Source organism: Rhinolophus hipposideros (genome assembly GCF_964194185.1).
Source record: "Rhinolophus hipposideros genome assembly, chromosome: 11".
Taxonomy (NCBI): domain Eukaryota; kingdom Metazoa; phylum Chordata; class Mammalia; order Chiroptera; family Rhinolophidae; genus Rhinolophus; species Rhinolophus hipposideros.
The window spans coordinates 48,643,835-48,669,270 of record NC_138057.1 but is presented as its reverse complement, the minus strand read 5'-3'; the positions used below and the strand labels follow the sequence as shown (position 1 = coordinate 48,669,270).

General features: G+C 37.1%; 1 protein-coding gene across 9 annotated transcripts in view; it reads right to left on the bottom strand.

Moving 5' to 3' along the window:
* Positions 1 to 25,217, bottom strand: part of NAA35 (N-alpha-acetyltransferase 35, NatC auxiliary subunit) — a 58,709-nt gene extending 33,492 nt beyond the window's left edge. For 3 of the 9 annotated variants that reach the window (XM_081066778.1, XM_081066776.1, XM_081066773.1), the window contains exons 1-6: positions 25,040 to 25,179; positions 24,075 to 24,203; positions 13,897 to 13,930; positions 12,040 to 12,154; positions 11,031 to 11,105; positions 8,993 to 9,160 (exon numbers count right to left, since the gene is read on the bottom strand). In XM_081066778.1, the coding sequence (XP_080922904.1) occupies positions 8,993 to 9,160; positions 11,031 to 11,105; positions 12,040 to 12,154; positions 13,897 to 13,930; positions 24,075 to 24,198 (516 nt within the window). In that variant the 5' untranslated portion in view covers positions 24,199 to 24,203; positions 25,040 to 25,179. Of the gene's footprint in view, positions 1 to 8,992; positions 9,161 to 11,030; positions 11,106 to 12,039; positions 12,155 to 13,896; positions 13,931 to 22,315; positions 22,465 to 24,074; positions 24,218 to 24,919 lie in introns of those variants that run through there. The other 6 variants (XM_081066774.1, XM_081066772.1, XM_081066777.1 and 3 more) reach the window with 5 other exon arrangements.
* Between the last annotated feature and the right edge of the window lie 219 nt (positions 25,218 to 25,436).

Genomic DNA, 25,436 nt, shown 5'->3' with positions numbered 1-25,436 from the left:
ACGAAACAGGAATGGAATATCACCCTGCTTGTCTAAATAGTGCTATCAAACATTCAAGCTTTCCTTATTGGTGTACTCTTAAAATACCATATTCTAATGCTCTCTGTGTCCTTAATTTCAATTGCTTTTCATTAGGTGATTTAAATACACTTGCATTTAATATGTTCATTTGCAAAATAAGGCTAATGCTTATGATAATATCACATGATAATAACTCCCACTTACAAAGTATTCTCACATTCACAGGCAAACAGTAAATATACAGTAATTACAGTTGATAAGATTCAAGATTTAAACAAGACACTTTCAAATTATTAAATGCCTATTTACACAATTAAGATACAAACATTAAGCCTTCTCAAATAGAATTACTCAAAGTGACAGCAAAACCACATTCCCACTTCAGTCTCATTCTAAAGAAAAACTATTCACACACGGATTCCCACTATCTCCCCTGGCTCCCAAATCAGTTAAGCACTGCTGAGACATTAACAAATTAAGTGGCTTGCTGACTCACTTTGAAGACTATGAATTTAGTATCATCTGGCTGATTTGAGAGGTCAGAAGCTTTATTATTAAAGGAGTGTTTCTGTCATATTACAATTCTTATAAAAATGTATATAAAAGCCTGATAGAATAATTAGATATTTGTAGCAGTGTCCAGAACTACAGCAAACTTTCTGAATTCTCAACAAAAACATCAGTGACCATGCAATTCATGTCAGGTGCTAGTATCTTACGAACAGAAAGAAAAACAAACAAACAAACAAATATGTTCCTGGTCTCAAAGAACTCAGTGATATTATGACTCACAGGACTGGGCCTTATAAAATCTCAGGATGTGTTATAGAGCTACAAGCTTATCCTCCAGGTGAAGTTTACACTCTATGTCTACTTGAACATCAAATAGGATTCTCAAATTTTACATGTCTCTTCCAGTGTTCACCATATTGATAAATGGCACCTCAATCTACCCAGTCACTCAGGCTGAGAACCTGCATTTTAAGTCCTCTCATTTTCCCACAGCCCATGTCAAATCCATCAAAAAACTCTATTTCTAATCTAACCACATCTCACTCCTTTCACGGCTGTCTCTAGTTCAAATCATCACCATCTCTCACTTCTATAACTGTCTCCAGAAAGATCCCCTACCTTCCACACTTGTAGAAGGCAAAAGGATTCTTTTAAAATAAGTCATTTCGGATCACTTCCTACGCAAAACCTAGTTTCCTTCCTCACAGGAAAATCCAACATCCCAGCCTGGCCTCTAAGGCCCTCCAGCATGTGATCCCAGTCTCCCCCTCCAACCTCATTTCCTACCACTCCTGCATGTTCACGGCACTGGAGTCACGCGGGCTTCTGGTGTCCGTCAGACACATCAAACACATTCTCTTCTCAGGGCTTTTGCACTTGCTCACCCTCTTCCCAACACGATTTTCTTCAAAAGACTTACAAAGCTCCATCCCCACTATATTCCAGCCTCTGTTCCAACGTCAATTCCTTATATAGCGGTTTCCCCTGTGCATTCTCTCTAAAATAGCACCCTCCACCACTTTCTATCCCCTTCCTATGTTTTACTTTTTTTCATAGAACTTATCACCATGTGACACAATGTATGTGTTTGTTTACTTACATACCGACTATTTGTCCCAAACAATGTATAATCCATGAGGTCAGGGCTTTGCTGTGTTCACTACTTTATCTCTAGGGCTCAGAATAGTGCTTGGCAGAGTTCTGTTCAAAATATATTTGTTGAATGAATGATGATTTATGGTAGGCAGAGGCCATAAATGTAAATAGCTGGTAACCTCCCCAAGTACATCAGGCTAGTTACAATATACCATGGGGAATGGTAGAGACTGTGGCAAACGGGAGGGCATACACTTCATCTAAAGAAGTCAGCTACTACTAACCCTATTTCGGCCACAAATTAATGCAGGGCTAGTGTGATAAGGTCTCCTAATCTTTCACAACAAAAGCCTAATTTAATGTAAATTCTTCCAATTTTTAAATGTTACCAATTTTTTAAAAAATTAAGTAGGCCAATATTGTGAAGACAAAAAAAAAAAACAAAACACCTATAAGCCCTATCTGTGAAGTGTTAGTTTGCCAAGAGGAGTCTAAGGGAAAGCATTTAACAGGGAGACTATCACAGGTCTGTGTAATAAACACAAGCCTCAGCAACAAGAACTTCATCTAAATTATTGGAGGACTGAAGCAGAGGAGTTAGGTAAACAGATACTACCATTAAAATATCACTCTTGAAACTGTGGACTTAAGAAAGACAAAATTCAAAGTGAAACCAGATACTGGACACTATCCGATAGTCCAAGCAGGAGCTGATAGAGATTGGCATAGAGATTATAACTGGAAGTGAGAAACTGTTGAAATCAGGATATTTAAAAAGTAAAGCCACCACAATGAACTGAATACGGGGGTATGAGGTAAATAGTACAATCAAGAATCATTTTTCGGTTTTCGGTCTCAGCAACTGGTAAATGACGGTACCATTTACTGAGATCAGGCAGACTTTGGGAGGACCAGGATTAAAGGCAGAAATGGAGTACAATTTTGATATTAAATCTGCAATTTCTTTGGTCATCTGAATGAAGATTTCAGGAAGGTACTTGTTGTCTGGAAGTTAGGGGAGAAATAACAACTACAAATATAAATTTGGGCTTCATCAGAGTATAGCTGGTATTAAAAGACATAGAACTAGAAGAAATCAACAGAAGAAGGTATAAAGAGAGAAAGCCCAGGACTACTTCAGCATCTAGAGTAACAAGCACAGGAAATGGACTACCCAGTAAGGAAGAAAACAATCCAAGAGACTGCTGTTATCAGGAAGATGAGGAGAAGAAAGTATGTCAGAGAGTGGTCACCTGGGATAAGTGATGCTGACAGGTTGGAGAGGAAAGGGTGAGAACAATGGATTTAGCAAGATGGATATCATTAGGGGCCTTGTTAAGACCAATTTCTGTGCAGTGATAGAAAAGAATGTCCAATTGGAAAATATCCAAGTGGGTGAGAAGAGACTAAAAAGGGAAAGTAAAATAAGTAAACATTAACAACTCATTTTTGTATAGGGTAGCAGAGAGATGAGGCTGTACATATAAGGAGCCATGGGATTAAAGGAACTTGTGTTTTTATTTTAAATTGAATGATATTAATGCATGTTTATATGCCAATAAAAATAATCTAGCCATGAAGGAAACACTAGTAATGGAATACAAACAAAGGATTAATAACCATAGTAGGCAAGAGGGAACAGAATCTAGAACACAAGTGGAGAGGCTGAGCTTAGACAGTCACAGGGATACTTTCATTGTAACAAGACAGAAGGCAGAGTATGTGGGTACTAACATGGGTTAGCACTTGTGATAGTGAGAAGATGGGGTATTTCTAATTACATCTGATTCCATCTAACATTTCATTAAGGTACAAAGAAAGCTGATAGAAGGGTTCACATAGAAGGTTTGAGAAGTAAAAGATGTGGAAAAGTCACCTTAGAGACTGGAACAGAGAATTCACTACAGAACTGTTATAGGACTCACTAGTATTGAGTGCCCATCTGAGATTTGCAGTCCCAAAATTAAACACAGACATGTGTAGGTTTTCCCTAGCAGCCTGCTGTTTGGGTGCAAGCGGCGAGTGGGCAAATGGTTGGGGTTTTGCCAGATAAGTAGCACATTATGATGAAATGAGAAAGGCAAGAGAGTTAAGAGTGTTTGAAAAAGAATGATTTCAGCACTGGATCAGGCAAATGAGGACACAAGGAAAGTAACAGAGAAAAATTAAAGCAGCAGCATCCATAAACTAGAGGTCTCTGTGGAACTGAAGGCTAGTGGGAGTAGGAGGATCAGAGTGAATGAACAATAAATAAGTAGTGATCAAAGGGAAATATGCTTGAAATCAAGATTTTGGAGGTGAACAGATTAGTAGGAAAAAATATTTCTTCATTTATTCACTCATTCCTAAATCATTTTCTGAGCACCCTATGGTGACTAGCTAGATAACCAGGGATACAATGGTAAAATATAATCACTGTCATTACAGAGCCTATTATCCAGAGAGAGAAGACGTCTTGACAGGTAAAGCCCATGTTCTTTATTGTTACTTTACAATGTTTTTACAATACTGCCAAGATATAACTGCAGAAAGTTATCAGGGATATTTAGAGTTCTATAAAACATAGCATTTACACAATGCAGCCCTGCAAGGAAATTTAGAAGAGTAAAATATTTACTATTGTCATTGTAACAGAACACCCAATACCAGTATTGAATGTGATTCCACCAAGAAGTAATCTTGACTGTACTAGTAATGTAATATTCTAAGAAAGTAATTTTTTTCAACACCTTCTAAAACAATTGCATTACAACAATAGTAATATATTATTGCTCTAAAAATTCATTTCACAGATAAAGCATTTTGCATAAAGATATCAGGGGCTCCTGAAATGTTTTGATTCACTCAACCAAAATGTCGGTACCTACTACAGACTAGATACTGGGTAACATAGTAAGGGCACAAGTAAGGATAAAATATGCACATAGACAATTCAAGATTAAGACTTGAAACAATTGAAATGTCCATTAGTAAGTGGATTGTAACTTACTGTATATCTACTACTACTAATAATAATAGTTAACATTTATTAAGTGTTTGTTATGTGCCAAGCACTGTTTTAAACATTTATATTAACTTCGTTAACCCTCACAAGAATGCTGAGGTGGGTACTATTATTAAAGTACGTTTTATAAATGAGGAAACTAAAGTGTGGAAAGGTTAAACTCCCCATAAGTAGAGAAAGCTAGTAAGTGACAGTAAGAACACAAACTTAGATGGCCTAAATCCCCAGAGATTGTACTTTAACTTTTATTTTGCAAAAATTTCAGATTATAAGAACAGGAAGAAGTTCTATATTCCCTTTGCCTATATTCCCCAAATGATAACATTTTACTACATTTGCATCATAATTCCCTACACTTTTTTCTGAAACAGTTGAGAATAGGTTGCTGACTATGATGGCCCTTTTTACCTCTAAACAATTCAGTGTGATTACCTCTGATATAACCACAGTATAATATCAAATTAGGAAATTCATGTCTCATTAATCTGGAGCATTTCTTTGTCTTTCATGCCCTGGCATTTTGGAATAGTACAGGCCAAAGTTATTTTGTGAATGTCCCTCAATATGAGTTTGCCTCGTTTTTCCAAGATTAAATTTATGTCCTATCTGATAAGAATTCCACAGAAGCGATGTGTGACATCACTCTACTGAGAGCCTTGTATTTGGGGGCACAAGATGTTGACTTGACTCATGACTGGTGATATTAATTCTGGTTACTTGGCTAAGGTGGTATCTCCCAAGTTTCTCAACTGTAAACTTATTTTTCCCTTTGTAATTAATAATTATCTTGTGGGAAGATACTTGGAGGGTAGGTACAAATCCTTTGTCTACTGGTTTAGCATGCTTTGACAGATAATTCCTGCCAGAACTAACTATTCAAAACCTGTATTTTTACCATGATGCCAATAAAAACAATGGCGTAGATCTACACACGTGGTACGTACAGAAATCTATTTCCTATTGTCTAAGGGGAAAAAGTTGCAAACAGTTTACATAATTCCATCATGTTAAATAAAATACACATGTATACGTATTATAGAAAAGATTCAGAACATTACATATCAAATGGATAACAGTGTTTACCCTTTACCAGGCAAACCAGAACTGTCGCAATTTCATTTATTCATTTTGTATTAGAAATGTTTGGCTGCAAGTAAGATAAAAACCCAACTACAATAACTCAAGTGATGCGGATTTATACCACACCAAATAACATGAACATTAAAAGAAAAATATGTAATTTTTCTTTCAGCTCCATGACCCTAAGCTTAGATTTTTCATGTTTGTCACTTCATGTTTACAAGATGAGGCAGTACCTCTAAACATCACATCCATGTTCAAGGAAAGTGACAGTAGAAGGGACGGCCCATACCGTTATTCTTCACACTGGTATACTACGGAGAGCAGACAGAATGCTACTAATAATCGCAGCAGGACAAAGAGTGCCAAGTAGGACTGGCCCATGCAAACCAGTATGTACAGACCTCAGCTGTAACAGAAGAACGTGCTAAGAAAGGGCAGAGAAGAAAACTGAAGTCTGTCTGGGCAAGTCAGGAGAGTGGGATCCAAGTGTAAAAATAAGTAGGACTTTGCCTTAAAATGGTAAGTAAAAGAGAAAAGGCTAAGAGCCAGAAGGAACATCGTGTACACAAGTATGAGATAATGAGAGAATAACACACTCAGGATTAGCTGAACAATAACATGCCAGGGGGAGAAAAACAAAATTTGTGAGAAATAAAATGTAAGCATATACTACTCTGGCTCAGCTGTCATTAACATTTACATAATCACAATAATGTCAGCAATGAATAATGATTTAACCAAAAATTGAATTACTAATTGGGGTAGGCAAAGACGTAATGTATGAATGCTAAAAATGTGCTGATATACCATAGCTAAAAACTGTTAAATCCTTAAATCTAGAAATTAGAATATAAGCCTACTATCCAGAAATATGGAAGTATATAGTAGGAAAAAGCTAAAAGAATTCAATATTATTATGGAATGGATAAAGAAAGAGCAGGGAACTACAATTTTTCATTGTTTAAGTCTTGTGGGCTATTTAACTTTTTATACTATGTACCAGTATTATTAGTTTTATTAAAACATACCCCAGGAAAAATTTTCAAATTTTCAAATTTCAAAATTTTCAAATTTTCAAAACTGAATGGAACCAGACTACACATTGTTAAGAAGGTAACTAACTGGTGGTCACATGGAGAAGGGACTAGAGGGAAATACTGGGCTGGAAAGAAAAGTTCTGCCTAAACCTAAAGCTGACAAAGGCATGAACCAAAGCAGGAACAATGTGAGAGAAAAAAAAAATCAGTGCCCAGATTCAAGGTATTTGCAGGGTAGAAGTAAAAGATGCTGGCTGTAGGAGGTTTAAAAAAAAAGTATTCAAACATAACATGCTAGATACTAGTTTCAAGATACAGAATGAAAGAGGAAAAGTGGTTTGATGGGGGAATTGTGGTTTCCATTTTGTATGTGTGAGCAAGATATTAAGAAACATCTTTAGGCAGCTGAAAATGTATCCAGTTCAGGAGTTAAAACAAAGCAGACACATATCTGAGATCGATATACACCATCACTTAGAAACTTCAGAAGCATCCATTTCAAAGAAATGATTTATTATAAGTTATTCTTATTTATTCATTACCAGATCTCTTAAAGACCGTTAGTAGTACGTAATCAATTTTTTTCTAATTATAAAATTGAGGCAAACTTATCTGAAAAATCTGAAAAGTTTAGAGGGAAACAATGACTATTCATATCATACATACACAGCATGCAAGTACCTGTTTTCCCATCCTCATCAACATGATGTATTATAAAAAATTTCTAATCTTTGCCAATAATGGGTAAAAAACGGTATCTCACACTTTCACTCTACATTTCTCTTCAGTAAGTTTAAACTTTTAAATCTTTTCTTATGTTTAAAGACCATTTTATTTTCTGTGAACTATCTTCTGATATATATATATATATATATAAAACTTTTAAACTTAAAGTATTTCATCTATTTGCAATTTATTTTGATGTTATAAACAACGTTTGTATCCCCCCAAAATTCGTATGTTAAGTCCTAAAGCCAAATGTGATAGTATTTGGGTATGAGGCCTTTGGGAAGTGAGGGCAGAGACCTCATGAATGGGATTAGTGTCCTTAAAACCTTAGAAGAGGGACCTCAGAGAGTTCCCTCTGCTTTTCTAACATGTGTGGACATAATGCAAAGATGGCTGTCTATGAAGCAGGAAGCAGGCCCTCACCAGACACCGAAGCACCAGTGCCTTGATCTTGGACGACAGCCTCCGGAACAGTGAGCAATAAATTTCTGTTGCTTATAAGCCAACTAGTGTATGGTATTCTCTTACAGAAGCTCAAAGGGACTAAGGAAGATAAGTTAATTTTCAAGGGTGCTAATCAGTTGTTCCAGTACTTTATGTTCAATGAATCCTTTCTCTGCCCCACCGATGTTTAATGCCCTTTGTTGCTTTGAGAATGTAGGTATTTAAAATAATTCGGATTTCTCCTTTCACTTAACTTAATCTTTTAAAAATTCTACCCAATAGATTAAATTTTCCATAATGACACCCATATCAATTCAAATATGCAGCTAAATAACTAATGAGCATATACAAAGTAGACAGTATTTCATAAACAACTCACAAGCCATGCATTTAAATGTGGACAACCAAGTTAGGTATACAGTTAATTATCCTCACATACATAACCTTAACTTAGAAGAGCTTTACATACTATACACTGGACCATCATAGGAGCCTAAGATTTATTTTGGATCAACAACAATGTGAAAAAGAAATTTGCCAGTTTCAACCAAGGAGAAAAAAAATATTTCTATGTCTAAAACTCAGAACACTTCCTCAGGGTCAGGTGCTTAAGTACTAACAGGAGGAAAATGTTTATACCCTAAAATATTCCTCATACCCTTGTTCCCCTTGGCTCCCTCTTATCCATAGACTGAAAAGAAAGCACTTCTGTGTTATAATTTATAAGAGACTTGTGGGCAGAGGCCGGCGCTTCAATTTTCTCTGTGAATCTTCACAATGTCCAGAACAAAGTGGACATCCACTCTGCACATAGTGGATACTCAATGAATGGCACAGATAGAAAGACCATACACTAAGATACAAATCCTTCCTTGGAGAGAACTGGATTACTTTAGCTAATATATTTGCAAACAGCAATGGCATCAGCTGTTTTTAACTATACATGTTACAAAACTGTTTTTAACTATACATGTTACAAAAACATGTATCATATGGTCATTTAAATACATCACAGTGAATAGGGTAGTCAATGAGCTTCAAGAATTCTTACACTACAAAATCTTACCTCTTCAAAAACAGCAGCTTTATTTACTTTTTCCCTTGCAATGTCACAGATTTTCAAGATTCCCAGAGCAAAAGCTTTCATGGCAGGATCTTCTATAAAGTCTGGATTATGAATGTAAAGGCATGTAAATACTGTCTGTGCCAAAGAGTGGCCTTCTAACCATGTTATCTATAAAAGAAATGAAAAAAGGTGTATGTTTAAAGTCACACAGAGTCTGCAGTCTAAGTTGATTTAACAATCAAAGACCAGAGTGCCACAAACCCAAATAAATATAATAGTAATCACAAGATTTAAAAGGTGGTTAAAGGGAAGGTCAGGAAAGACAAAACGTTAGAATTCACTTTCATTGACTAAAGTATTTCAAGAATCATATACCATAAATATGATTAGCTGAAAGATACAAATATGGAAAGCATTCTCATGTATAATTCAGTCTGCAATATATTTGGAGACTAATGAAATTAGAGTGCCTCCTTTTATAGCATTCAAAAACAATCAATTTCACATTAGTCAATGAAAATCCACAAACTGGGAATGTACAATTTTAGAGCTAATTAGGTCCCTAGTCACTCATTCAACCCTTCTTTTTATCCTCACTACCACTAACCCAGTCAAGAGCATCATATCCCACCTAGGTGATTGCAAGAATCTATATAATGGTTTTACTGCCGCCCATCTCTAATTCAATACCCCAACGAGAGTAATCTTTCTAAAATACAAAAATAATCATTCAACACTATTTTATTGAGTAGCTACAATGGGCCAAGTACCATGTGCTAAAAGCTGGGAATACCTATAGCAGCCAAAATTGAGTAACTATTTCCCAAGTGCTATGCTAGGTATTTTCAAATATCCTGTATCATTCTTCCTCACACTTTGAAGAGGGTAGTGTTTTTGTCCTTTTACATATAAAAAGCAGTCAGAGAATGTAAATAATTTTGCCTAAGTTTATATAATTATATTTTACACTAAGTTCAAGAATTCTGCAATAGAGCAAGATACATGGCATTACATTACAAAATGAGAAATGTACATGAAAATTACTGTAATTAAGGTATGTATTTTGTATTACCAGTGTGGAGAAGACTTTCCAGAAGACTATCTGCCTATTAAAGGCTAAACTCTCAGATACAGTCTCAAGAGTCTCATACAACGGTTATTCAACTTTACCAAAACTCTCCCTCTTGCCTCCATTTGTCCTATTCCACTAAGACTGTAAACTGCTAAAGGGTAATAAAGATATCTTTGAGGGAGAGACAGTTTTGGAGGAAGAAGTATCAGGATTAGGATTCTGGCTATGCCCCTTCCTAGCAATGTAATCAGAGGCAAATAAAATGATACCATATATTGAATAGAGGTGATGTAAGACCTACCGTAAGTGAAAAATATACATGTAAAACACCTAACAAAGTAATTTAAACACACTGACAATCAATACTTACTAAATAACCAAACGAATAAATTTTACATATTTCTAAGGACAATGATTTAAAAGTTTAAAAGGAAAGGGATAGTCAGAAAGTTTGCAGAAAACAAAAAAAGCAGTATAAACGAGAATTTTCCCACAATTAATCAACACTATCTAGGGAAGACAACCTATCCACCATACAGAAAGCACTAAAAAATTTTCATCATTTTCAAAAAAGATGGCCACTTTACTACAATTTACCCTAGATTAGGAAAACTCTCTCTCCAAAGCTAATCCAAAATTCTTTGTTTCGATTCTATGCTTCTTTATGTAACTTTCTAATTACAGATTTGTTTCCCTGGGTATCTTGAAAGCAAAAAAAGGATACTATAGAATAATGGCTGTATTATTATCTTCGCTGGGAAGAAAATATCCCCTCACTCAAAAAATAAGAACCGAAAATCACCCAGATGAGAAGATTCTAAAATGCTATTTCCTGTAGCAAAACTTGGCCTGCTAATCTTATGTACATCTTACTAGACTCAACATTAGTGTGTATACTTTTAAATTTAAAGATTCAGGTAAGTCATAGTTTTTAAATTAACCAATAGTGCTATTTTTTACTCTTACCAAACAGCAAAAACATGTATCCATTATCCCTATCAATTCAGGCAAGGTGAGGTCTTTAATTTTAATGGTGCCATCCTAAAAAGGAGGGGAAATATGACATATAAGCAGAAGTTTTTAAAAATTTATGTATAGTGGCATTTTGCAAATGCTATAGCAAACCTAGCTATACAGTCGCATTTTGGCTTTCAAAAATTAAGTATTTAAAAATAGCAATTCTAAGAAAACTCTATCTTATCAGCTGATAAAACTAAGACACCAAATTAACTATGTATTCTTAAAAATAGTGTATCTTAAATAGGCCTGCAATAAGAAAAATCAAAGCCGTTCACTTTTTATAAAAGTCTATTCTGTTTCTACTTGAAACAGAATAGACTTTTATAAAGAAATGAAAAGTCAAACCAACAAGTATTTTATAAGTACAGTTCAAAGTAGTTTCAAGAATAAATATCAAAACTTGCAAATAAAATAAGCATTTTTAAAAACACTTCCCTTAAGTTGGTTAATTACACTACCTGTAAATTTTGTTTACAGTATTCATTTACTTAGCAAATCTTCATAAAATATGTAAAATTAAACTCTGGCAACTATGAATGAATTTCTCAATCAATTCTCAATGAGTAAATTTCAAATTCACTACCACAAGCATTTTACTCAACATATTAATGCATGAAATTTAGTCCCTAAGCCAATTACCCTGTTGCTTGAATATATACTCAAATGCTTTCAAAAATCAATTTTAAAAGTGTATACACACACATACACACACATACATACACACACACACACAAATTTAGAGCAAGCTTTTAATGAAGATCTTATACATTTTCAGATTTCAACAGAAAGAGATAACTAAAGGTTATAACTAATTCTTGTTTATATACCTCAGATACTTTTAGAAAATTATACTTTAAGCTCATATACTAAGTTTGATTTCCATTATTAATCAGAATGTTTTAACATATAAATAACAAACAATAAAAGATAACACCAAAAGCACAATGGTGACTACCTTGATAGCTTGTTCAAAATTGAGAACTTTTCGATTAACTTGGTTTCCAATCATACCAGCATCCATCTTGGGATCCATCATTTCAATGGCAGACATGGCTTCAAAAAGACCAAATCTGCAAATGAAAAAATTGTTTCTGAACTAGCTTACCCAGATTCCCACAATGGCATAAAATTATGATACTTAAGTAACTACAATATCCTATATTTTTAACTCTTTCCTACTTGCTAACACTTCTACTTCAACTAAATAACCTTCCTTTAACTCAATCATTCTTCCATGTACTTGTCACTGGAATTATTTTACATGCACCATGGAAGATAAAACGAAAGATGGTGGTGGTGTTTCCTTCCACAAAGCTGCGCATCAGAAACTTACGAACCAAAGAGATCAACTGATCTATAATGGATTGCACTTCTCCCTTAAATAATTTTCTCTAACTACTTAACATTTAGAAAGTCATGCTTGGAAGAACTATTAGCAAATGTAACTTTTAGCTTTTTTTCATTTTCCTTATACCTTGAAAGTCCAACAATCTGGCACATTACACTCTACAATGCTCAAAGTTTTGGCAAGTACTTAATGAAAAGTAATACGGAAATCCTGATGGTCTGGTATTTGTGGCGTATTAGCCAAGAAAACAGATAGTTGTGACGAACTGTGGACTGATTAGTAAGTATATCATTAACTGAGATACGCCTCAAGAAATGGGAAAAGAAAAGCCTAAAAGAAAGTTTGACTGCAGCTATTTCATTCATTCAGCAAAAACTTACTGAGTGCTTCCTATGTGCTAGGCACGGTGCTAGGCACTTGGGATATATGAGTGAGCAAAACAAATTTGCCTGCCTCATGGAGCTTACATTCTAGTGGAAGGAAACAGACAATAAACAATAATGGCACGTAAATTACAGAGTATGTTAGTACATGCACGGGGAAAAGAAAAGACAGCTAAAGATATAAATTGGAAAGAAACAACTTTAATAGATGGTCAGGGTAGGCTGCTGTTCCCTAGACTGAGCCTAAAACCTCGGGGAAATAAAGGGCAAAGTCCCGCGAGCTGTGCTCTCTCAAATCTTGTTCCACAGCTCTCCTGCATTAGCTTGTGATTTCATTTCATTATATCCTTCCTATAACTGCCTGCAACATCAAAATGATGACCTACAGAGGTTCTCAAATTGTGGTCCCTGGATTAGCAGCCATCAACCTCACCTGCGAACTTGCTAAAAATGCAACTTCTGTGGTCCCACACCAGACCTACTAAATAAGGAACTCTGGGGGTGAAGCCTAGCAATCTGCATTTTAAAAAGCCCTTCAGATGATTCTGATGCACACTCAAGTTTGAGAAGAACTAAACTTCAGGTTCTAATCCTCCTCCTCAAATGTCCAATCTTGTCCACTTACTAATTTAAAATTTCATATTCCTAACCTTGAAAACTGAGCCTGGATCTAGCAGTATGGGAACTGAAGCTATTTATGAGAATCAGGCATTTCCCTTTATTTTACCTTTTCAGGGATTCTCAATTTACTTTTCTCCAGGCATTTAGTCACCTATCCCTGGTCATCAATCAGCCTATCACATATGACATACAACTAATACTTTCTCTTCAAGGAACTGCACATCCTATACATTTACCCTCAAAGAAAGGACCGTAGGTCAGTTTCACTGATACCGATATTTCATATCACAACTAGGGTTGTTGGCCCCAATAGCTCACCAAGGTTAAAAATATATTTATAATCAGTATTATTTTTACAGGTTTGAAATGTAAAATAATCGGACTTCAAGGAACACTACTGTACACACTAAAAAAATACATGGAAATATCGCACACTATTTCAAAGGACACAAATACTTACAGTTTATCATGAAGCAGTTCTCCCAACTTTAATTCTAAAAGAAAGAGAAAAATCCTTTGAATAATATCATATTTACATTTAACTTTTAAGGCTAAGAAAAAAAATAAAGTGTTAGCACTGAAAAATGTGCCTGCATTACTTCAAACTTCATTTTCTAAGAAATGGTTGTATTATTTCTACTCAATTACTAATATAATGCCTTCTACACAGTGAATATTTAGAAACTAACCGTAAATTGGACTTTTGAGAATTAACAAGTTACTCATCATGGGCCACAATAATCCAATCAGAATTACCAACCTCATTTTAAAAAAATCACTAGTAAATTCCTCCCTAAATAAACTTTTTCAGAGAACTCATTGCTATTTCTCAAGTTGTTTTTATAACACTTTGTGGGGACAGAGCCCCAGAAAGCAGTTTCCAGGCTCTCGGCCTCACATAGAAAGGTGCTGGCTCAGGTAGTAAATGGCCATCAACTGTGATTGGATGGCCATCAGCTGTGGCTAGTTGCCTGTCAGCTGTAACCAGTGAGCCATTGGCCACTAATATAACTGCCGTGGCTACGCTAGCAGAAAATGGGGGTTATGGGGGCTAACAAGAAGATGGTGACTGGCAAGAGCAGATCGCAGTTAGGACGGTGGGTTGAGGACAATGTGGCTCCTGCTTCCTGTGTCTCTAACCCAGCCGCCAGCGAGAATATAGTGATATGACTCCCCTACCTATGGATCCGTAGGTGTTCCTTTTTGGCCTCACCACATCCTGCGTTCTTGTGTGGGGAGCGGTAGCTGAGACCCCGCAGGCCGCCCTGCATGACACATGGCGCAGCAAGCAGGGTCTCCCGCATGACACACTTCATGTCATAAATCTCTTTTTGTCCTAGGAACAGTGTATAACTATTTTTTTAAGTAAAATTTTTATATAATATAGAAAACACTTGTGTAAACATCAATCAAAGCAGTGGTCATCCCTTATAAAGCAGTTCTCAACCTTGGCTACATATTAGTATCAACTGGGGAGCTTTTGAAAGTTTCAAAGTCCAAGAAGCACCCAAAACCAACTAAATTCTAGAGGGTGGGACTTATGCAGTGGTTTTAAAGCACTCCAGGTGATTTCATTGTGCAGGTAAGGTGGGAGTCACTACTGTAACATTTCAAATAGCTTAAACATTGATGGCCAAATACTGTAGAAGGTGTAAACAAGCAGTTTTCAGAACTTTACTCATCCTCCTAGCTAATAATAAGTTAACATTTTTAACAGTTCCATGTACCAAAACAGATAAATCAATGAGAAGTCTATATTATAATGCTACAATAAAGTATAATAGAACACACCGCAGTTTTCAAAGATGGTCTGGGAACCCAAGAGTCTGTGACGTTAAAATCATTTTCATAATTCTAAACCATTGTCTTTTTCATTTTGACATTTGCACTGATAATGCAAAAAAAACGAAGTAAAGAGGGTGGAAAAAAAAGCAATGTTGGGCAAAACTGCTACAACTTCAGCACAAATCAAGACAGGGGCCTCAAGCTAAACAGTATTATTCAACTCCATGGACTTGCATTTAAAAAAGACAATTTTTAAAAAAAATTCACATAAGTCCTGAATGAAACAATAAAAATGATTAATCTCAGAGGCAGGACCAGGTTGCAGCAGGTGAGGCACCTAAGCACAAAATTTAAGGAGGCACTCACTTGCAGTTAGTGCCTTTTTTTTTTTTTTAATTGAGTAACAGTGTGTTTTTTTCCAGGACCTATCAGTTTCAAGTCGTTGTCTTCAATCTAGTTATGGAGGGCGCAGCTCACTGGCCCATGTAGGAATCAAACCGACAACCCTGTTGTTAAGAACTCACGCTCCAACCAACTGAGCCATCCTCAGGCTGTCCCCCAGGAAGTGCCTTTTAAAATTCTGCACTCTAAGTGACTCACTTGCTTCACCCCATTGCTAAGCCCTGATTTATCTTATTAAATCTCAATCTTTGAATACATGTCTTTTTAACATTCTATTTGACAAAATCGGAAGTATACATTAACTTCCACTGCATACCACAGTAAGGCTGTCTCCAGGAAAAGGGCTTGCACAATTATCATGGAACACCATTTTTACTTGAAAGAACAAGTGACAAACTATAGTTATTCAGAATTGAGCATACGGCATTTTTCTCAAAAATAAACAAGTGTGTAGTTTTAAGGAAAAAAACTGACAATGTTTGCTGTCAATGATAAAATTCGAGCTTTCAAGCAAAAATTAAAATTTTGGAAAACATGATCCTGACAGCTTCCCAATAGTTATATTTTGCAAATGGCAATGCATGTTACAAAATTAGGCACAGATAAAAGATCCATTCAAAGTTCAAGACAGGCCAATGGATTTTAACTTAACAGAATATGAAAAGTCCACTGATACAGCTTCACATTATAACTAATATTTAAGAAAACTGCCACCTGTAAAGTTTTGGTATATTATTAAAGAAGAATATTCACAATCATCTGAAAAGTTTCCCCACTTTTCAACTACACACGTATTTGCCGAAGTCAGATTTACTTCACATACTCGTACTTCAACCAAAACAATCATGTGGCAACAGTTTGAATACAGAAGCAGATACGGAATTCAGGTGCCCTCTATTATGCCAACATTAAAGAGATTTTCAAAAATATAAAACAACTCCACTAATCTATTTTTGTTTTGGAAAATACATTTATTTTCCATTACAAAAATGTTATATTAACATGCAATTGGTTTATTATTGTTTTCAAATGAATTAATAAGTATCTTTAGCTTTTGTTTTAAATTCTAATACAGTAAACATCTATATATATATACATATATATATATGTGTCATACACATGAACAACAGATAAGAGTGTAATTTTTAATATAATGGGTTCCTGAGACCAAAAAAAATTGACAACTGCTGTAATATAATCTATCATCCACTTAGAGTAGTGGGTACCAAATAGCTTCACCAAACTTGAAAATAAAAATACTCCATAGACCTAGAAGCCACTCAGTCACTCGGGTCCTTGGTTTCCTTATCTGTGAAATGAGGGGCTAAACTAGATAATCCTCGTGGGGTCCCTAAAACACCAGTAATCAATCAGATCACTCACTAGTAAACGATAGCAGGAAACTGGAACATTTACTCGCTAAGCAGAGTACCAGCACTCTCACTGCACAATCAATAACTGGACATAGAATCATGATCTTGTATAGCACTATAGACATAATAACTTGGCTCTTACCCAACTGGGCACCAGTTCTCAAAACATTTAGAGAAGGATAAATGTTTTTTATTTTTCATTAGCAGTCAGGGCAATGACATCATTACACATGCAGTCTCGAAAACCCCACTAAACACTAACGAGTTCAAAAGGCAAGTTAATGTATTATTATCACCGGGAAAATAATTTTAACCTAGCATACCTATCCCATGATCTTGGGGGTTCTAGGGATCACAGACCACCCCAAACCACTGAACTAAATTAACACAATAATTTTTTTAAAAGGGACTTCTACTTTTAAGTCAGTCTTAAGTAGGTGCAATAGAAGTCAAACCACTCAGAGCAAAGGGAAAAAAATTAGATATCAGGAAAAGCTGATGATTCAAAAATTTCTGGACAATCTTGACAATAAACCACTTTTTTATTTTATCCTCACTCTCATGAGGCATGAATAGATATGTTGTGAGAGAAAATTTAACTTAATTTTGTCAATTACAGAATTTCATGACATTTTATGGAGAACATCATTCCTTTTGCCTTGGAAATGAACAATGAATCATAACTTGTGGCTGGAGTTTTATGCAGCAGTGCGAAGCACTTGAAGCATATGATCATTCTCCTGAAGAAATGTCATCTAATAAGACAGAGGAAAACATGCAGTTATGTAACAATGCAAAAACATTTGACCATCTTATAAATGAGAAGGTGATTTGTAAACTGGTGTTACAGGTCTTTAAATAGATTTCTTTTTTTAAGATTTTGATTAAAATATAGCTAACATACAATATTGTATTAGTTTCTGGTGTATATTATAGTTATTTAACAGTACCCACCTAGCACTATACAGAATTATTACCATATTCTTGATTATGTTACCTTTACATTCCCATGACTATTTTGTAACTACCAATTTGTATTTCTTAATCCCTTCACCTTTTTCACCCTGCCCCCAACCCTGTCCCATCTACCACCCCTATAGATTTAGTACCCATCTGACACCATACCTAGTTATTACTGAATAGATTTCTACACATAACATTACAAATGATGGTTAAGTTCCCAGCTAGTGTCCCTATGAATCCATAATATAGCTGAAATCCAGTACCATTGCAATACTGACATTTAAACACATCAATTAGTTAAGCCCTGAGTAAAGGTGGCCAACTGAACACATATATTATCAATAAAGTGGAAGGATAAAGACATTTTCAGACATCCAGGGCCTCAAAACATTGTATCTCCCATGTAGTTTACTCAGGAAGATAATATATCCAATCAAAACAAGGGGGAAAGTGAAAACCTCAGGGTGATGACAAAGGAAGAACTCAGGATCACACTAAGTACAAAAGCCTCAAGAAGTCCAGATTGGAGCAAATTAAGTAGCACAGGAAGAAATTTCTTTATGGAGATGTGAGTGATAGGATGTCTGATGTGTCTGAATGTCTTACGGAGAATGTCTTAAGGTGAAGAGGCTAAGTTAAAAATCAATGATAAGTACATTGATTTTTTGGTAAAAATTTTTTGTATAACTGTGCAGGAAGGGAAAAGTAATAACAGTTTTACTCTTTGGCTCAGCTATGAATAATATTTGCATATCCATAGTGTAGCTATAACTATATGGGGAGGGGAAGAGTCCATAGATAATGCCTAAATTGGGAGTAGAGGGAACCAAGAAGTAGTAATAAAAGCATGCTATCTAGAATCATGACTACCAAAATAACCAGCTAAAACGGGAAAAGTGGAGAGTCTGAGGACATCTTTTCTACTGACCGAAATTCCTACCATAAAGCAGAACACACAATACAAGACGTGGGGAAATCTGGTAAGATGCACCCAACAATGCAGAAGAGCCCTCCAAGTGCACCCACCGTCCCATTCCCTCCCCCTGCTTGCTTTACGGTACTGCTCACTGGTAGAGGTATTAAGACATCCAATATCCGTATGTTCCTTTCCTGAAGAATCCAGGGTCACAGAGGTTAAAAGATAGCTGAACATTCTTGAAAGTAACCTAAATGAAGTGAACTAGCAGCACTATTCACATTTTAGCAGAGTAATTCTTTTTTCTTTTTGGTAAGGTCTGTCCTGTGAATAAGGTGAATAAGGTGGTTAGCAGCATCCTTACGGTGTGTATCCACTAGACGCCAGCTGCCACTCTCCCACCTCCACTGTGACAACCAAACATGTCTTAAATCATTGGCAAATGTCTCTTGAGGGGAAAGATCACACCCAGTGTAAAACCACTGGTCTAAAGTGATCCACAATTAACAGTGTATCCGCAATTACCAGCTGCCCATCCAACCCATGCCCCGCCACTGAAAATATTCTTCATAATACAGAACAAGGAAACCATAATTTTAACTTCTAAAACCAAAATCATTTAAAATAATACTTTACAGGCTCCCCAGGTCTTTCGCCAGGACAATTTCTGTCCATCTTTTTCCTCTTAGAACAAAGTGCTAACAAACAGCAAATTCCTACAACGATTCGCAAACTGGGGTTCATGGGTAGGGACAGCGGATCAAAAGTCCATGAACATTTTATCAAGAATCTATTATTTCTTCTATAATTGTTAAATGCTATGTAATCAGTTCAATGATAATCTTTGAAAAGATCACAGAAACATATTCCAGACCAACTGGAGGATAATGTTATAATCAAATATTGCTATAATTTCAGTGCCCAAGCAGCTTGTGTTCATAATTCTGCTGGTTCTATGCAGTCACCTGAGATGACAACATTTAATGTAATTCAGTGATTCTCAAACTTCTGAAGTCCAAGATCCAGATATTTTCTGGTTTGAATAAACATAGTCTTAGAATATTCATTTATTCTTAAAACAAATATACCGGAGGTACTAAAAATATGTATACACATGACTTGTATTCATCTTTTGTTATCGGTATATATTATTAAAATTTTAATAGTTTTTTTTTCCTTTCTTGAAATGTGTATACATTTTTTTTGGCACCCTCTGCATATTGAGCACTTACAAAAGTTCTGGGTGAGAGAAGACAAGACAGAACCAGAAGAAGCTTAAGCAACCTAAATTTTAAAAGAGGGAAGGAAGAGAAAGCAGTAAAAGTTTTCCAAAAGTCCTGGGCAAGAACTGAAAAAATTAGATGGAAAAGGGGTTTTTAAACAAGAGTACCTACAATAAAGATTAACTAAGGAAGAATGAACTAAACCATCGAACAGAAAATGGGATAAGGGGATGGGTCCATATCCTCCTAGACTAGAGCTTAAAAAGAATGATACAATAATAGCCAAACTTGGATTACCTCTGGGTTCTAGGCACCTAGTGGTGTCTAGGAGAGTTTGTTGGCTCTCCAGAGAGCATGAGGAAGAAGGGAATCTGGTAGGCAGAAGGAGCAGTGTGTATTTTGTGATCATTTATGTTTAAGTGAAATTTTTAAACTGTGCGTTTATAATTCAGAAAGAACCTAAATATAGACAACCAAATAGAATATGAAGAACAAAGACTCTTTTACAAGTAGCAAAATGAGATGGTTTTAATTAGGCAGGGTTTCCTAGAGAAGCAAAGCTCAGAGGTATTTTTTAGACGAACGATACATTACATATCAGACAAAGTAACAGTGGCACCATACATTAAAAATAATTTGGAAAGAAAAAAACAAGAATGCGGAGGGAATAGGAAATGTGGAGAGAATCTATGCCATTTCCATAACAGAAAATAAATTATGAAAGTTAGAATTTGATCCAGAGGACTTTGAAGAGCCACTAAAACAGTAAGTAGAAATATGCATGAAAAACATTGCCACCCATATGCAGATTATTTTACCATACCCTCCCCCCAAATCACCAAAGTCTAGCCAAAATGTCATCACACTGTCATCAAAGAGGAGAAACAACTGTAATAGTTACACAAAAGGAGGTAATGATGTCTGTTTTAAATTTAGTTTTCAGAAAGTTGCAAGAACAGAAATCTAAACTATAATCCAGGCAATAAGTCTCATTATTTCTAGAGGGGAAAACAAACTATTAATACCACAATCTCAAGAGCTGCCAACAGCCTTTAGTCCTAAATCTACACGTAATGGAAGATTAATTCTAAGAGTATATCAACTTTTTGATTTCAAGAAGTATACCTCATATTTGTGCCACCTGAGACAGTGCAGGAGTTAATTATGGAAGAGTTTAATAGGATTGTTTGATATTGGCAACAAAATGACATGCCAGCCTCTCTCAATCCACACTGAAGCAGGGATTAAACCGTATCTCCTACTGTAGTTTCCTTCCATAAAGAAGCAGAATTATTCACAGTTCCTCAAATATGTAACTATCACTGAACTCTGACTCTAATGGTTCATCTAAGTCTAAAATAATTCCCTCATATTCACTCAGAGAAACTCGACGACTCCTTTAAGGCCCAACTCAAGCCATATGTACTTCATAAAACCTTTCCCATTTAGGTTCATAATGACAGACCTCTAATATAGATCACTTCAAATCAATGCAACATGATAGGTATGATCCACTTAACAGTCTAAGCTCTCTGACTATAGTATAACATACTTTTTTCTCTCTTCCTTAGATAGACATATATGGGCAGTCACCCAACTCCCAATGTAATGTTCTTTCCACGATCTCACTTACGCGTACTTTAATTGGACATGAATTTTAAAATAGTTGAAGGGTAGGCACATGATTTATCATTCTGCTTATATTCAACTGGCTCTCTTTCCACCTGTAGCTGCTCCAAGTCTTTACTCCTCTCCTTAAGAGCACTATTTTAAACACACTCCACCTCACCGTCACCAAAGACCTAACCTTGTTTACTAAGAAAATAGAAGCCATCAAGGTGTGAATTCCTCCACCATTCCTCCCCATCCACTTAGAAATATATGAGGTGTGATCAGAAAATACAGTGAATGTTTAAATAAAAAAATTACAGTAAAAGACATGTTGCCATTAATTCCCTCAAAATACTCCCTTTCACTTCGAACACACGTATCCCATCATTCTTTCCACTTTCTGAAGCAGTCCTGGAAATCCTCTTCCGTGAGTGTATTTCATTGCGCTGTCATGGCTGCCTCAATGTTCTGAATCAATTCAAAACTTTTACCTTTCATGGTCATTTTGACTTTGGGGAAGAGCCAGAAGTTGCGTGGTGCCAGATCCGGTGAATAAGGTGGATGAGGACACAACATAATACTTTTATTTAACAGAAATTGCCTTACCAGAAGCATTCTGTGACATGGAGCTTTCCATTGTGATCAACAAATACGGTGAATGCTGCTGAGTGCCATGCAAAAGGAAGGCAGGCATCTTCAATACGGGAAGCAGTGGTGTGTGATGAGTTTCAACTTGTTTGCTGCAGTCAGTCAGGTGTGAGCTATGGTTGAGAGAAGGTGTGTTTTAAAGTGTGCCGTAAATTATCCTCCAACATGACAACACTCCATGTCACATATCATTTCTGGTACGGCAATTTCTGTCAAATAAAAACATTACGATGTGTCCTCATCCACCTTATTCATCGGATCTGGCACCGTGTGATTTCTGGCTCTTCCCCAAAGTCAAAATGATTCAGGACATCCAGGTAGCCATGATAGTGCAACTAAAGACACTCACGAAAGACTTCCAGAACTGCTTCAGAAAGTGGCAAGAATGATGGAACAAGTGTGTTTGAAGAGAGGGGGATTATTTTGAGCGATTAATGTCAACGTGTCTTTTACTGTAATAATTTTTTATTTAAACATTCACCACATTGTTTAATTTCATCTCATATCTGTGTCTTCATCATTCTAACCTGTTCTCCTGGTTAGGAGTATGTCCCTAATATTTCTCCCGGAATTAATTTCTCTACCATATTCTTGATCCCATCCTCTCTTGAAGTTCAAGCTCTCACTCTATCATTCATTCCTTCTTCTTATCTTCAACCTCCCCCTTTCACCTCAAACCAAGAAACACGCTCATTTCCCTAATCATTTATTGCACTCACTATGTGCCAGGAAATGTTCTGTGCACCAGGGTTGCTGACAAGATCTCTGTACTCACAGAGCTTATATTCCAGTGGATGAGTGACAATAAACAATAATTGAAAATGATGATCAGTGACAGTAGATAAGTGTTACGGAGAAAATAAAACAGGGTGATTCAACTGAGCTGGAGTTGGATAGAGGAGAATGAATCTGCTTAGATTGGTTGTTTTGACAAGTCCTCACTGCAGAGGTAATACTTAAGTATTCAGGAAGGAGATAGCTTTTTGAAGACCTAGGGGCAAAGCAATTTAAGAGAGAGTAAACAAAATATGCAAAGGGGGGGGCACTTTAGAGTATCTGTTAAGGTTCCAGTTTCATTCTTTTTAAAGTGGCTGTCCAGTTTTCCCAACACCATTTGTTGAATAGATTATTCTTTCTCCCTTGTATATTCTTGGATCCTTATCTATCAATACGGTAGAGTGTTGACAGGTAAGAAAGACTTGTGACTATTAACATAATGAGCCTAAATCGAACATGGTACAAATATGAAGTCTGAGTGGTAAGTAGACACCATATCATAAAGGCCCTGGGGAAGAAGTTGGATTTTATTCTGTTCTACATGCAACAGGAAATCACTGGAGCATCTTAAACAGGGAATAACATAATCTGATCATTTTCAAACCTTAAATATACAATAATACTACCATCTTTAGGTCAACAGAATTCCTGTTTCCACAGTTCAAAATTATTGCTATGTACTCTCAAACCTTTAAAGTTAGAAAATTTTTACTAGAAGAAATTGCCTTAACATCTGTATTTAATGCTATACCTCAATATGCTGGATTTAAACGAAAGTTAAAATTAGAGGGTATAGAGAATAAGTGTGGTTAACAAACTTAATAAATAAACCACACTTACCTATTGATTTCATTTATTGAGACAGTTCAGAAATCACAATCAAGATTTTATTTTACCCTTTCCCAGATTTTGAACTTCTAATCCAAAAATAAAAACTCACCTCGACAAGCTTCTTCAAAATCTTGGGTTATGTCCACCCAGTTTGTATTACTTTTTTCCATCTTTTCTGGTATACTGAGCTCCCATCCTGAATCATCATCTTCTACAGAAGCTTTCATAACCATTATGCCTATAAAATTAATACTGGTGTAAAAGAAAGGATGTAGCTTTCAGGGCAAGAGTATGTGCAAATCACGTGTGTTTTAAGTACTGGATGAAAATCTTACTAAACTTAAGCAGCGCTCTTTTGAGTTGGAGGCTGGTACTGGAAAAACATACCTTAATGCAATCAAATCTCAAGTTAATTAACCCTACTGCTGCTCACTTACTAATAGCCCACCACCGACCAGAGCTCATAAAGAGGGTGCCTTCCCACTGTTTAAGAAGACAAATAATAAATCATTCCACCACTGGCCCAAACAAACTCCTGAGCTGCCAACTTTCAACACAGGCCACAAATGGCCAAAGCACTCTTCCGGATCGCCTCTCGCCGCCCAGGACCCCATCCGGCAACTACTCAAGTCCAGGTGGTCCCTCACCTGCCAGGAGCTCGCCGGCCACCCTCTCCCGGGCCGCGCAGGACGCCGGCACAGCCTCGCCGGGGAGCGTGGCCCGAGGGAGCGCACCGCGGCGTCCCACCCCTCCAGGCCCAGAACTGGAGCGCACCTGGGGCGAGAACCTGGCCCACCCGGCCCTGGCACCGGCCCCACAAGGCGCCAAAGCAAGGACGGGGCTGATGCCGTGCGGGAGCGCGGGCACGCCCGGTGCCGCGTCGTAGCCCCGGTAACACCAGTCAAGGCCAGGGCCTCCGCGGGCACCGGGCACCGGGAAGCCCGAAGCTGCTACCTGAAGCGCGGCAGGAGGGCCGGGGACGCAGGGTGACCCAGCGTCCCCAGGATCCGCCACACGCGCGGGGGTCGACAGAGAGAGGGTCTCAACAGCTTCGCACGGGCGGTCCCTACCTACTTCTTCCGTGGCCACCCGAGCCGCCACGGACCGTCCAGATCGCGGAAATAACGACACCTCCTCTGCCGTTGCCCCCTCCCCTCTCTGCTCAGCCCGACCGGCGGCGTGCGCGCATGCGTACGCCTGATACGCGCGACCCCGCCCCTTCTCCCTCACTCCTGGGGACTTCGAGCTCCCTGGCCACACCCCTTCTCTCGCCAGGGCCATAGGCGGCCGTCTTGTCTTCTCGCGGGAGTAGAGCCAACCGCGAGACCGGAAGCAAACTTTCTTCTCAAGCTTCGGGCCTAGTCCTGGGTAGTGGGCGAGTCCCAGTAAGGGGCGGAGCCTGGGGCTGCCGAGCCCGCTCCGCTCCGCCCCGCGCGGCTCCCTGCGAAATTCTTAGACAGGTGACGTTAAG